At 34.0% G+C, this 15,301-nt stretch overlaps 1 protein-coding gene across 21 annotated transcripts in view; it reads right to left on the minus strand.

Annotated features, from left to right (window-relative positions):
- The window catches only part of Prpf40a (pre-mRNA processing factor 40A), a 50,384-nt gene that overhangs the window by 5,179 nt on the left and 29,904 nt on the right, over positions 1 to 15,301 (minus strand). For 7 of the 21 annotated variants that reach the window (XM_076569489.1, XM_076569493.1, XM_076569485.1 and 4 more), the window contains 17 exons: positions 14,927 to 15,037; positions 13,926 to 14,046; positions 13,630 to 13,683; positions 12,286 to 12,310; positions 11,013 to 11,375; positions 8,623 to 8,731; positions 8,107 to 8,171; positions 7,576 to 7,740; positions 6,998 to 7,106; positions 6,205 to 6,355; positions 5,139 to 5,272; positions 4,005 to 4,119; positions 3,741 to 3,844; positions 3,533 to 3,649; positions 3,121 to 3,258; positions 2,582 to 2,677; positions 13 to 99 (listed from right to left, as the gene is read on the minus strand). In XM_076569489.1, coding sequence (XP_076425604.1) covers positions 13 to 99; positions 2,582 to 2,677; positions 3,121 to 3,258; positions 3,533 to 3,649; positions 3,741 to 3,844; positions 4,005 to 4,119; positions 5,139 to 5,272; positions 6,205 to 6,355; positions 6,998 to 7,106; positions 7,576 to 7,740; positions 8,107 to 8,171; positions 8,623 to 8,731; positions 11,013 to 11,375; positions 12,286 to 12,310; positions 13,630 to 13,683; positions 13,926 to 14,046; positions 14,927 to 15,037 — 2,064 coding nt within the window. The remainder of the gene's footprint in view (positions 1 to 12; positions 100 to 2,581; positions 2,678 to 3,120; positions 3,259 to 3,532; positions 3,650 to 3,740; positions 3,845 to 4,004; positions 4,120 to 5,138; positions 5,273 to 6,204; positions 6,356 to 6,997; positions 7,107 to 7,575; positions 7,741 to 8,106; positions 8,172 to 8,622; positions 8,732 to 11,012; positions 11,376 to 12,285; positions 12,311 to 13,629; positions 13,684 to 13,925; positions 14,047 to 14,926; positions 15,038 to 15,301) is intronic. The other 14 variants (XM_076569492.1, XM_076569491.1, XM_076569486.1 and 11 more) reach the window with 3 other exon arrangements.

Here is a 15,301-nt window from a genome sequence, read left to right on the forward strand (position 1 = left end):
TTATTTCCTTACCGATCGAGAGCGGGATCGTTTCCTATGGTGTTTTTTAGATTTCTTAGAATGTTTCTTGTTCTTTGAATGATGATGTTGACATTCATGCTAGAGTGGCAAGAAAAAACTTTAGAAAACTGTACTTGTTTTACACAGCCAATCACAAGGAAATGTGACAAGTTCAGCACATGAGATCTTCAAAAGAAAATACCTTGTTTATCCTAAAGTACCCAATGATTATACAAGAAATCATTTATTTTTTTCTATTCTTATTAGCTCTTCTACACCTACTCATTTAGGTATTTAAACATTTTATAAAATGATGTACTTTTTGTCAAATTGACAAAGGTTGGTAGGGAAAAGTATTACATTCTAGAAAGGTATAGCTTCTTTCCATAATGATGAGATATAATACATTCAGGCACTTTGCTGGCTAATCTGGCTAGTTTTGGTTAGTAAGCTAACCCAAGCACCAAGATAAAGTAAAACCTCACAGCCATCCTTAAACTGAGATTTATAAAACCTATTCCTCTTTCTTTTATCCAGAGAATGATTTCCTGCTTATTCAGACAGGGAATGCTTACAGAACTACAGGTTGTGTTCAATACACTGAACTGATTATTGTGGGCATGTGGACGGTTATGAAATGGCTCCTATGTGAAGGTGCTTGCTACCAAGACCCAAGTTCTAGCCCTGGTACCTAATGTTAACAGGAGAGAACAAACTCCTCGATGTGTTCTTCTGACTTCCACATGCACACTGTGACTTCCACATGTGCATGCAGTCATAAAATACTTCTGAGGCTACTGAGAAAGGAGAGGTGCTACAGCAAAAGCTCCTTATTCTTACTGCTTCTACCCATGGCTCAGAAAACCACATATCTTTGATTGAATAACAGAGATGGAAAATCTGACTAAGACGGAACCCATCTCTATCTCACTGAATGCTGCCTCAAGGCCTAATTTCTCTAGTCTCGAAATCTGGAAGCATCTTTAGCTTCATTTACCACCATACTAAATGAGCTCCAGCTCAAAAATCACCGATCACAGCTGGGGATTCTTTGTGTGTCATTGTGTGTGGTGTATGCATGAGAGTGTGAGAGTCTCTGTTCCCATTCAGAGGTCAGATAAGGACACAGGTATCTTCTAATACCCTCAACCTTTTTCCTGAGACAGGTCTCTCACTGTTAAGCTGTCTGGCTGTTAAGCTTTACTTTTGGCCATCCCCCATGCTAGGTTTATAAGCACACACAGCCATGCTTAGCTTTTCATGTGGGTGCTGGAGATTTAAACTGTTTTTTAATGCTTCCACAGCAAGAACTCTTATCCACTGGACCATTTCCTTTAGCACCTAGAGATTCTTGAATTAAGAAAAGATAGGTAATACACTCTTCTAGTGTACACCATCTCAAAATTCCAAATATATTCAAATGCTTCAGAATCTGTGTATGATTAAAATCATATGATTTTAATTGATACAAGATTTCTGTAGATGGAGTCTGACGTTCTACATTTCTCTGAGGCTCCTCAATAATACAAATGCTACTGGTCTAAGATACAGATTAGTATAAACAACTAAAGGCCAACAGAGACCAGTCATAGAGGCAGTTGGGAATCAATATGGAAGCCCACATGAGTTCAGGGTAACAGGAGAAAATAATTTGTTAACAATGACAAAGCCAAAGAAATAGATAATAATTCTATTACTCATGTACTTAATTATCACACCAACACTACAATAAACACATGCTATCTTTTGGCTTGTTATAAATCATTAGCTGTCTAGAACTGACTCCGCTGAACTTTTAAAAATGTGTACATTTCAAAGTGGTATACCTATGTGTGTGCTCTTACGTAGTGTGCAGTGTGTGCAAACACACGTGCAACTATACGTATGCTTGTAGAATCCACAAGTTTACACTGATTGCTCTCTACCTTATATTGAGGCAGGGTCCAGTTCACTGCAACCCAGAAACAGGAGATTCTATTATTATAGCTAGCCATACCACTAGGAAAACAAGCATTCCACCATATCCTCCCTGCATTTATGCATGCTGGGGGCATATGAACTCCAGTCCTCACACTTGCAGGGCAAAGCGTTTGCCTGTTCAATCATGTCCTTAGCTCTATGTTGAACTTTTTGAAAGCACTGACTTGGGTTGAGTAACATAGGTAGGAATCCCTTTCCTGCAAGTTACTTCATGTTGTCATAGTTTGCTTATTTGTAACAAACAGCACTGTCTTGCTGTGAAAATTTAGTTCATACATCTAATATAGTATAATGTCTGAAACAAACACTATTTTCAGTTCATTTAAAAAAATTTAGGATATTCTGAGGCTTATTACTAGCTACTAGCTCATTTATATGGCTGACAAATGACTGAACTTCTTTAACTCTGAAACAAATAGCAAATCTCTGACACTAGCTTTAACAGCCCATGCAAATTTGTTTTTCACTTGAAACAATTCTACAGAAAGAAAACACTCACTCCTTGGTCAGAATTGTAAAACAACAGTGCACGTTAAGAAAGATACTTGACCATTTGAAATTCAAAGTTTCACCTTTTATGTCACAACAAACTAAGAATTACCTCAAGCACATGCATGAAATCTTTAAATATTCTTTTTCTTTCAGATTCTAGAGTTATGTCTTCAAATGCTGGTTCTTTTACAAATCTCTCCCGGATCTGAAAAGCAATGATATAGAATGAATATATGAACACCAAGAAAATCTTATTATGACGAAAAGGAATCTGACCTATAGGTAAAACTGTGATAAGCCCCAAAGTGCTTTATTTTTCTTCTTTCAAAAAATTCTAGCAGGAAATACTGATGCACACCTGGAGGCAGAGGCAAGTAGACCTCTGAGTTTGAGACCAGCCTGGCCTACACAGAGTTCCAAGGACAGCAAGGCTACACAGAGAAATCCTGCCCCCGGGTGGTGGTGGCTATTTTTTAATTATTAATTTTTTATTTTTTATTATTCTTAAATTCAAGTCACAGCTGACTTTTGACATATAGTATGGATTATGAATAATTTTAGTGTATTTATGTCCCCACGAAACAAGTTAGGGTTACTTTCAAGTGTGAAGCACAGTTCCTCTTATGGACAATTTACAAGTATACATACGTCTTCCCAGACAGCATCCAGCTCTATTGGAGGAGCAGCCTGTTTCAACATACTCTTAAATGCAGACTCTTTTCTTTTCATTTTTCGTGCTTCCTCTTTTTCTCTTTCACGTTCACGGGCTTCTGCCTTTTCTAGTAACTATCAAAAAATCATATTAAATTATGAGAATATAACTTATGAGAGCATTAAGTCCTGTTTCAAATAATTCAATGTTCTGAGAAGTAGTACCACATCATTTATAAATATTTTAATTTGACCAATAACAATAAAAGGTAAGACAGTCCATTATCTCTATACATTTTGTTTTCTTTACCTTATAAATCCTATTCACAGTACCTTATCCCACTAGCATACAACTTTAAGTAATTTTTAAATGAATAATAAGCTAATTATCTGTAATAATCAAACTTACACTATTGAAAGCCAACTTGATATTTCCAGCATCCAAAGTAGTTGATCTTTTTGTTGAACTTATTATTGCCACAAAATCTTCAAAAGTGGTGTTTACTTCAACTACAAATCCTTTATCCTATAAAACCAGAAATCTTGTTATAAATAACATGGAACTCCAAGAAATGAATCGATGTTTTCAAATAGTTAAGAACAAGTATCTTATTTACCTTCAGAATGTCTTTTATTATCTTTTTTTCGTCATGATAACGTGCTTTAAGATCTTCAACATAAAACTTGAAAAGATCAAGTGCAGTTGATCCTAATGAAAAAACTAAAGAAGTCAAAAAGCTAGCTCTAACCAAGAGCTGCAATTACTTTTTGTTTGTAAAACAAACATAAAATAAAGCACACACACCCCCTTCCAACCACTGCCCCCCACCCTCCAATCCATTCCAACTACTATCTTAGGTTTGAAAAGAAAAGAATCTCACCCGGCTGACCGAGCATATTAGTGAATCTAATGTCAGAACTAATAGTTGGATACAGTTCCATCCAAGAGGACATAGAATGCAGTTGTCCATGTTCATGTAGTTCATCTAAGAATATCTGTTGGAAAGGAAACAAATACATTTGAAAAATCATTTTAGAAATATAACATAGAAACATGTTAAAAAATGTTTGTTATCCAATATGTTTAGGTACAAAGAATATTTGCTATTTGATGGGAGTAAAAATGTTTTTACACCACAAACAAATATAAACAAATCATCCAAAGAAAGGGATCTTTCAAGCACTACAGTAAACTTCTATTCTTCCGTTGCGTGTCCCTAAGATAGAACACCATTTCCAGTTAAAAACAAAAAGTCCATAAAATACTGTGTACGTATGTAACTATAAATGAAAGGTTACTAAAATGACTGGAACTATCTATTCTCAAATGATGAGGCTAAAGAATGAGTATGCATTTCTTATAAAATAGTTTTTTTTTTAAATAGTAACCCTCAGATATTTCAAATTTGATCAATTTTTTTTTTTTAAAAACAAGTGTGGCGACTAAAGAGATGGTTCTGTGGTTAGGGGCAGTTGCAGCTCTTGAAGAGGACCCAGGTTCTGTTCTCAACACCCACATGATAATTCAAAGTCACCTCTCACTCCAGTTCCTGGGGATCTGGACATTAGGCAAGTACATGGTGAATACATACATGCAGGAAATATAAAATAAATCTAAAAATAGTCATAAAGAATATATTACTTTCCTCAAAGTATTTATACACCCATATAAGTGCTTAATTACATTACACATCTAAACTGTACTACAACATGTTCTTTTGGAACCATGTATCAACTGCTACAAAGCACTCATTACACATCTTATTTCCACTCGGTCCTCATGATATTTTACTCCGCTAAAACCTTATGCTTAAGTTAAATAATGTTTGCTGCAGCCTGCTATATTCCCTTGCCTCAAATATCCAACAACAAAATCTAAAATACAGAAGTTAAAGAGTTCAGCATATATTGTCCAAAACAAAGCCTATGCGGCCAACTGGAAACAAGTGCCTCAAAACTGTTTTGATCCTTGCTGAAGTTCAATGACTAAACTAGAAAAGGCATTTTTCTATTACCTGAAAAGATTCCCTATTTTTACGCTGCCGCCTCCTTTCTCTCAACAAAGTCTTCTGTTTTTCTTCTTCTTCTTCCTTTTCTAAAGCCCGGATGTGTTCCTCAAAGCATATTAGTGCATCTTCTTTATCCATGTCTGAAGTATTTTTCAGATAAAAAAGAAGTAAATTTAAAATATTAACAAAGAAAGCAGTTTAATCATTTGTATTAAACTCTTTACAAACTTCAAATTCAGTGTTCAAAAATACTTGTACTTGAATTCAAACAATATCTTGTAATGACACAAGTTTTGAGAAAGACTTCAAATACTACAGAGAACAAAGCAAAGAGCACATGCACATGACAAAATAATCTGACTAACAGAGCAAATGTTTTGCTTAATCCCAAAGAGATTCTTATTATATTTACATATAATTTTACATATAAAAATTTGTATTACTTCTCAGAGCTTTATGTGCATTTGATCATATTCACCCCCCCCCCTTCACAGATATATTCTCCACTTATCCAGCTACCTTTGTTGTCCCCATCTCCTTACACTTACTTAAACCCATCAACAACAGTTTCTTGGCTATATGGTCTTCTACTTGAGGGTGGTCAATTCATCAGGAGCTACATTCGAGAAACCTGACCCCTCTCCTGCAGCCATCAGTTGCTGAAGCTCTGTAACTCTCTTTCTAGTGTGGGATTTCAAGGCCAACTCCCAGCCCCAAGCTGGGCTTTGGCTTATAGGGTGTGACTGCTGTCACAGTCATTGCTGAGTTCCTAAGTGAAACTGCCTTACGTGTTTAGAAGACACCAGTGATCTACAAATAGTTGACAAATTTCAAGAATTATCTGTTAAAGGTGACTTAGATCTCTAGGAAAGCATTTTCCCTAAATCAAAATTCAACTAGAAACAACTCATTTGAAAATAAAGTAATTTTTCATAAATACAAATCATTTGTGTAAAATTGAGCTAGCGACCACAAAAAAGAGCAATTTTGATTTCATACAAACAGTGAGAATAATTCTGTGACTGAAGGGCAAGACTTGTCACTATTTTTCTTATGTAGTCATTGTTCTTACTCTGTAACTCTTCATCCTCTGCAAATGTTGGATTATCCATCAGATACTGCTGGGCTTCAGACCAAGTAGTAGAATACGTGACATTAGCCATGTTGTCAAGTATGTTTTTTAAGGCTTCCCAATTTCTCTTTCGTAACTGCTTTGCTTGTTCCTACAATAAAAGTTTGAATAATCCTTTTAACATTCAAACAAGGTATGTGAATTACAATTACTTAGGATTCCTTTATATTCTAGCTGATAAATGTCAACAAATGTTATGTGTCTACCGTTAGTATCAATACCTTTTATTTTGTTATTGTGCTTTCTGAATGTGTGGCAGTCCTTTCCTTCAGTTTTTCATCTCTTTGAAGTCAGAATCCAAAAAATTGTATTGTTTTTGTATCCTCATTTCATAAACCCATGTCCTTCCCAGACCAATATGCCGTACAGACACAATTTATAATGAGGGTGCTGTGTAGTCTCAACATGTAAATACCAAAGTCTTCACTGACATTCAACTATGTTTAATTTTTAGTAATACTTATCTATGTATCCTTCAATACTAGATGCAAAATAACTTAACAGAAATAAATGAATAAATCAGTACCCACGATGATTTAAACAGTAATTACTATGTTTGACATAAGGAGGAAAAAAAGATTCAAGAGTTACTCATTTTCTTTTAACATAGCTTCCAATGAATATATATGATGTACAACATACACTAAAGAAATTATGCAAAGAAACAAGTTATAACTTACTCATTTAAAAAAAAAGTCTTAGAATGTTGAAATATCGGTAATTAAAAAAGTACCTTTTCTTTTTTTGAAAGGAAGAACAAAACATCTTCATAGATTTCAAGACGATCACGCTCTGATATAGCATTCCAAACTTCCATCTCCCCAAACATTTGCTCGGCTTTTCTAGTGATTATGAAATCATGTGTTACTTTCTTAAACCATTCTTAAAACCAATTTTAGATTGTGATTTTTTTTCCCCCAAAGGCAGTCAATGATCACTCCCTCCACTGTTTAAGGTCACAAATGCATTACTCAGGAAATCTTTGTGACAGTCAATAAAATATTAACGTAAGAGCAAATGCCTCTACTTTCTCTTAGGACAGTAATGTTTTGCATTGTAAATAAATAGCCCTTTCCCCAAGTCACCTTCTGCAGACTACAGAACAGATAACAGTTACTGTAGTATGTTTATTTTTTATATTATTAATACCTTAGGTGAGTCTCTAAGTTACTGATTTTTTGGCTATCTTATATAACTGCCATATCCTCCTTTACACAACTGCTTTCATTACCATCTATTCTGGGTGAGTTATCAAGAAGTATGACAATCAATAGGGGAAAGAAACAATGCCTACATCATTAAAAATCTTACTTGTATCTGGTTGTGGAAGTCATTTTCTCATGATTTTCAAGAAAACGCTGAAAAGATTCCTTAGCTTCTTTGTATTTTGATCTTGCTTCTTCTTTTTCCTCTTTCTCCGTCTGGACTTTATAGGCATTAAAAGCCTGCTTTTTTTCACTCAGCTTTGCTAAAGCACTAAATAATAGAAAATACCATACACAAATAAACATAAAGACTTGGGAGAATCAAATGTTAGTGCTTTAGAAAAAAGTTTGATATGTGTATTAAGAAAACTTCTGTAAAAAAAACTGTAATTCATTGAAGATATAAAATTATTCTAAACAGCAAATTCTAGTGTTAAATGATTCTAATTTCATTTGGAGCAAGGTGCTCAAGTTGTAGGAAAAGCTTTCTGGATTTTTGGCTAATAGCATACATAAAATACCTCTGTTTATGCTATGACATAGCTATGAACAGCTGCTTATTATAAAGTCATACTGTTTTACAGAACTTTAAATGCCCTAAGATGAATGTAAGTTAATTTAAAAATCTCTGTATTACCTATACCGAGGATCATTAATGATCATTTTCATAGCTTGCTCCCACGAAGCATTAGAGGGTACCCGCTGAAAATTATTTAAAGAAAAAAATTAAAATTTTACACAACAGAGAGAATGGTATCACAGGAAAGCAAGTTCAACACTCACTGCAAATATCGAGCACCCCCCTTTGCAGATTTTTTATAGTCTAAAACCATTTAGAATGAAGCAAATTTGTGATATATACTTGTTTACTGAAAAAAAAATTCACACTGAAATTGAAACAGTATTTTTTTCAATTAGATCACCAACTAAAAGATAAGCAATAATTTAAATAAAAAAATCTTATCTATCAAGGCAAAAATATGATTGTGAAATAATACCTTGTTGAGTTTCCAAAAGCGTTCTTCAATAAAAACACAACAAATTTAGTTTGTTTTCAGTTACAACAGTTCAAGAAATTAGTATTTTAAATAAAGGCACCAAAGTGAGCATTTATTAGGAAATTATTACGTGTTACTTAAAAAGTCTCTAATACCTTTTCTTTCAATAATTCTTTAAATGCTTGCTTAGCCTCCTCCTTTGTATTCCAAGTGTATGTTTTTTTTGCTGGTTGGCTCTCTTCCTCTTCTTTTTTAGGAGTAAAACTAGAGAGAGAAATTTAAACATGATATTCATAATTTCAGTAACTATTTTATGCTTACAAAATCTAAAACTTGACAATTTTCAGAGAAAGTTTCTTATATAAACCCTGAAAACACATCTATCTGAAGACAGGCCATAAAGTTACAGATTTTCTGCAGTGTCAATTTTAAGACCCTGTATAAAGGTCAAACCATAACACGGAACTGCAGTTGACCTGTGTCACTAGGCTACAAATTAATTAATGACATATTTATTCAGATGTTTCATTAGTGCTCTAATAACCTGGTATTTTTGAATGTGTACATAAAAATCTAAAAAGGATGTACAGAACAATCTATGTGATCAATTAACAAAATCCAGCTTAGTTAATTTTGTAAACATAGTATTAATAGAATACAGCAATTAGCTAATTCCATATGTTCTTTTTGGCCGATTTTGTACTATAGCATGAGTATAAAGTCACTGTTTGTTTGAACCAGAAGACCTCAAATAAATATTATTTGACAAGTTGTGGAAAAGACTGCTAAATTCTGATTTCAAAAAGAATCAATATAATACAGATTTATCAACTACTTGTCTGGGGTCCACTGAATTGAAAAAATGTAGTTCAAAAGATGGAAATGATACTGCAATAGATACTGAGACAAGAATGTAGTATGTATATAATATATATCATTCTTTAAGTGTCCTTACATAGAACTTAATTAAAATTATTACAAAATTATAACTCATGAACTATGCTAGAATGCGTTTAAGGAAAAAAAAAACTTTTTAAAACTATGAAAAGTAAATTAACCTTTCACATTAATACAAGATTGAAAATAATCATATAAAACATATCTGTGATGAACACAGAAATCTATCATTATTTGTGAAGTGATTTGATTATGTAACATATATTGGATTATGCATTAAAATGAACTGAAATATATATGAGGATTTTCACAAATTACATGTAACTATCATACCAAGTTACATAAGGTATTTAGAGCATCTCAGTATTTTGGTGTTCAAAAAGTTCAAGCATAAATGTAGAATGATATTCCCAAAGCTTACATCATAAGATACCATCATTTGACCTTTATGGATCCAGAAAGTATCTCTGATACACACACACACACACACACACACACACACACACACACACACACACACACACACAATGCTTAACTATATGCACAGCCAACGTTAGAAAGAAAATGAGAAAAAAAGCTAAAAAAAAAAAAAAGAAAAAGAAAACGAGACCTTTACTCTTAATAAATTGCCTCCAAATGTACCATTTCAAACATCTCAATATTCAATCATTACACAGCTATTTGTGAAATTAACAAGACAGAAGGAGCACTAACAGTAAGGAGTAGAGAGACGGAGGCAGTAGACTAAATAGTAACTGGACAGGAGTGTTTGGGCAGATTTATTCGTCCATTTGTATCCATTTTTATGTATCTTGGCTCATACAGTAGAGAAAAAAAGTTTTGCAATTATTCTAAGTGAGTTTCTTTTTGTGGCTCCTCTATAAAGTGCCTTCTCTTTCTTATCTGAGGCATTTTTCAATAAAGCTGTTCGTATTTTTCAATTTATTTACAATAACCTGAAAACCAAACACATCAATGACCCAAAAGGAATGAAATCCAGTTTAATTCTCCTGTATTTGGTGGAGCTTCTTCTCACCTTCTCAGACTCCTCTGTGTTCAACAGACAGCGGTCTACAGTACTGTGGGCAGTGCTGCCTGAGCACATGAAACAGAGAAGGAACACAGACAGACCCCACTAACGAGTAAACCAACCAGGAGCCACACCGAACCTGTATTTAAAATACTGCAAGTATGTCAACTGCTGATGTTTTTTTCCTTTTTGCCTTGTTCACTGACTAAATTAACAAGTTCTTATAGTCAGGCACTGACTTTCAGAAGTGCTGTGGATATTGCTCTATATAAATAAAACACTGATGGCCAGTGACCAGGCAGGAAGTAGGTGGGACAAGGAGAGAGGAGAATTCTGGGAAGCGGAAGGCTGAGGAGGGAGACACTGCAGCCACTGCCAGGACAAGCAGCATGTAAAGACTCTGGTAAGCCACCAGCCACGTGGCAAGGTATAGATTTATAAAAATGGGTTAATTTAAGATAAAAGAACAGTTAACAAGAAGCCTGCCATGGCCATACAGTTTATAAGTGATATAAGTGTCTGAGTGATTATTTTATACGTGGATTGTGGGACTGCGGGGCTTGGGGAACCTGGAGAGAAGCTCTCCAGCAACACAGAAGTCTGAGTTACTAAACTTACTCGGTTACAGTTTCTTGTTTAGATGGTTCCTCTCCAGCGTTACTGGAAATGTCACCACTTAAATCTTGAATGGCTGTGGCATTAGCAATTTGTGCTTGTTCGTCATTGGATATAGTTACTGCATTTTCATTATCGACAACAGCAGGAACAATGGAAGTAACTTCAGGCTCAGGAGCAACTGGAACACTTCCCACAGTGTTAGTAGGTGTGGTGGAAGTATTGGCATTAGCAGCTGCTGCAGCGGCTGCAGCAGCAGCAACAACAGCAGCTGCTGCTTCTGCAGCAGCCATGGTGCTCATAGTGGTAGGAATTTCTGTTGTAGGAACTGGGGCTGTTGACGTTGTAGTACATTCTTCTTGCTTGCTATACAGTAAAAGGGAGGAAGAGGGAGGAAAAGAGGGAATAAGACGGATAAAAGTGGGGAGGGAGAGAGAGAGAGAACAGGTCATTTCAATACTTTACAGTAAAGCTAAATAAAGTCAATTTTAAAATAACACTAAAGGAACAATCAAAGGGCTAAACAAATCTATTGACAGTAAACTAGAAAATCACCCAAAAAGATCACAGAATGAGATATTAATTGTAGAGAATATCTTGCCATACTGCCTATGCTGAGCTCAGATTCACGGGACTCAGGCAATACTGTAGCCTTAGCCTCCTTGAGTAGAACTGGAATTACCATTATGTGTTATCGCTTCCAGCTTCTACCACTATTTGATTTAGCAAACTTGCACAATAACGTGAAATGAACACGGATATAAATGACTGTAATTTCCTAATGTCCAATTATTTCAAGAAAATCTCAATCTGTTACTTTGTATAACATCTTATTTGACATACAAAAATTTTCATAAGAATTTTAAATCTACATTTCAATAATTAAAGGAAAGCTTTGTAGGCTGGAGGTATATAGATCACTAGTTGAGTGCAAAAGGTGCAAAACCTTAGGTCTATTCCTCAAGACTACAAAAAGGGAATTTAGTATAATAGAGGATATATATAGTTATAATATTCTACTAATTCTCAAATGGAGAAAGTTATTAATTCATGAACTATGCATTTCATATTAAAGTACTTACTTGTCTAGCAAAGCATACACTTCAGTAAATATACTTGCTTTTAAATTCCACCCCCTTGTAAAAATCTTCCAAAGACATCAAATCATTAGCTTAACCCTGTTAAATAGTATTTTTTTAAAAAGTGAACAACTAAAACAAGAATGCTATGGAAATGGCCAAATTTATAAACCCTACTGAATTTTAAAATTGCTTACCTGCTTTCTTCAGCTTTGATCATAGCTATTAAAGAAAACAGAAAAGTCATCAACTAGTTTCTAAATATAACCACTGGGGGGAAAAAACTCTAAAAGGAGATGAAAGTACCATAATTTCATAAGATTTAATTTACCATCTGAAAAGCAATTTAAAACTCACTTTAAAGAGCAAGTGTTTGCCTTAGTTTCATCAAAGCCTCATTATAACAATGAAACATTTGACAACAGCAACTGTTTAGTAATCTTTTCCAATGCTGATGCTTCCAAAGGCTTGGCTTTGTAATCACTCTCTGAAAATATTCATAAGTTTGGAATACAACAGTATTGCCTCCAGGAATGAGACTATTTTTTAAAAGATAAAAATTTAAATTGGTATCAAACTCATGAAACTCCAGTCCATTTTTCATACTAGCACGGACAAGCAAATAAGCAGCTATGCAAACCAACAATTTGTAGTCATATCAGAAATGAGCTTGGCACTCTGTAAGTGAGCAATTTGGTATTCTATTGATAACATTATTATTAGTTCATGCTCAGACACTTTAGATAGAGCTTTAAAGATTTGAGCATTCAATATAGTCAAGATTTGTTTTCATTCAAGGCTCAGGTAAACTAAACTTACTGGTAAGACACATATCTTTAATTTCTTATCACTAGGGAATGAGGTGCTCCATGTGAGCAATGATATAAGCTTAAGTTTATGAACACATTTAAAAAACTTATCACTCATTAAAGGAAAATATTTCTGAAAATCTATTAAAATGCAAAAAAAACCCCTCACATAACCTTTTACTTAGCTAATCTAGAACAGTTTATGATAAAAGACTGTATTTTAAGGACAATAAAGTAACTCAATTCTTATTCAGTGTCTGCTATTTTATGCCCTGAGTATTATGCTAGATAACAATCTTTTCTAAATCTTCAAAGGTATCAAGTAACTGACAATATTGAAAACTATCTTCCTTAAATGAAATTTATTTACCTCAACTTTTAGATAAAAAACATATTAGTACTATTTTTCGTAACTAAAATGAAATCAGTATTAATACTGATAATATATGAAAAAAGTAACTACCATCATTAAGCTTAATCACATGTCCCATGTATGCACCAACATTCAGAAGAATGACTTTATATGTGAACTTGTTCGACATTCATGTTTATTTCAAATACCAAAGTACAACTTTAAAAATTGCAAGCTCATTTATAATATAACTCTTAAATAAAAGTGATTCTTTGAATTAATGTCTTTCACTGCAGACTTATCCATTTAAGGTTAGTGAAAATTACTGATATACTCTAAATGTTAAATATAACAGAAAATGAATTATCAAAGCAGCTCACCATGCAGGTTTGATTTTGTAATAAGACCTCCAGCAACAATGGTATTCTGGTATCCTAGTTTCAATGGAATCAAATCAAATAAAGTCTATTTAAAATCTATAGAACTGAGATCTAGAGCAACAACAAAATAAAAGAGCCCATAAAACTGTTATATCATTTAAAATGTGCAGACAATTTAATTTTTTTTTTTAAAAAAGAATAAGACCTTATTTGAATAGCCCTATTCAGGAAGGACTGTTTCCAGGTGACTGGCATATAGGCAACAACTTCCCAGTAGAGTTGTTTTCCCATCTTACCTTCAAGATCCTCAAGTTCCTTTGGTTTGGCCCAGCGGGACTCTTTCGTTTGAGAATTATAGTAATAAGGCTTCCCAGAATCAGATTTGTACTCTTTCCACGGGCATTTAGACAAGAGTTGCTAACGAAGGGGAAAAACGTTCAACAAATAATAACATTCAGCTTTGCTGACCATCCACACCCATTTTCATTAGATATTGTCTACCTGTGTAACTCTAAATATCAAAATTGTCAATTATTGACTATACCATTTAACCTTTATAATAACACTACAGAATTTAGAGTCTACATAAAGCTAATGTATAGGGGAGCAATTTAAAGTGCCTTTAAATCTCAGTACCTGTGTGAGCATGTGTGTGCCTATGAACAAGAAATAAAGAAGTGTTATCTATCAACCTTCCTTCCCAATCACTGTGTGCATATTAGATGACTTGAGGGGGAGTGAATGAAAAATACAGCTACTGTCTTAAAGTTCTTTACTTAAAAGAAGTTAAAAATGGAATACCACTGGCTAGGTAAAACTTACTGTTCTTCAGTGAAAAGATCACCTCTTCCTAAGCACATCAACATTTGCAATACTGCTTGCTTAATTTAGTGCTTCAACCTTAACTGTGTCATATTTTATCTATTTTGAATGGTGAAATGTATAATACAAAATAAATACCTTTTCAGAAGCATTTCTACAAAGAAAATATTCTACTCTAAGACAAGACAGTATTTTATAGGCAATTTAACTGCATTACATCAAACCCCATGGTTAATTGGAACTATTAATTGGAACTATTTTTAAAATCACACGTGTCATACTGCATTGAGGAAAATTGCTTTCCTCTTCAAATTTATTCTTTAAAACACATCTGAACATATGACGACAGTAAACCTAAAGTCTTTATTAACTCTTGTGACACGTAAGAACTGCTCTTTGGATAGCTTAATATAAAATTCTAAGGAATATACCCAAGCTACTTAACAGTCCTGATTCTTAGTCTTCAAATATTTACCTCAGCAGGTGTTTTAAGATCATCTGGTTTTTCCCAGGTAGACTGTTTTGTTTCAGTATTGTAATAATAAGTCCTTCCATCGGGTGATTTATGTTCTGTCCACATTGATTTCTAAAGGAAAAAAAAATTACTGATAGTGTAAACTATCCAACATACGAAACATCAAATTTAAGAATAAAATGATTGTATTTTCTTTTTCTTTGTTTTTTTTTAAAGGTATTTTTGAGACAGGGTTTCTCTATGTGTATCCCTGGCTGTCCTGGGACTCACTTTGTAGACCAGTCTGGCCTGGAACTCACAAAGATCTGCCTACCTCTGCCTCCTAAGTGCTAGGAGCATGCACCATCACAGCCCAGCTAAATGACTGTATCTGAA

The sequence above is a fragment of the Peromyscus maniculatus genome, chromosome 4 (assembly GCF_049852395.1).
Source record: "Peromyscus maniculatus bairdii isolate BWxNUB_F1_BW_parent chromosome 4, HU_Pman_BW_mat_3.1, whole genome shotgun sequence".
Lineage (NCBI taxonomy): Eukaryota > Metazoa > Chordata > Mammalia > Rodentia > Cricetidae > Peromyscus > Peromyscus maniculatus.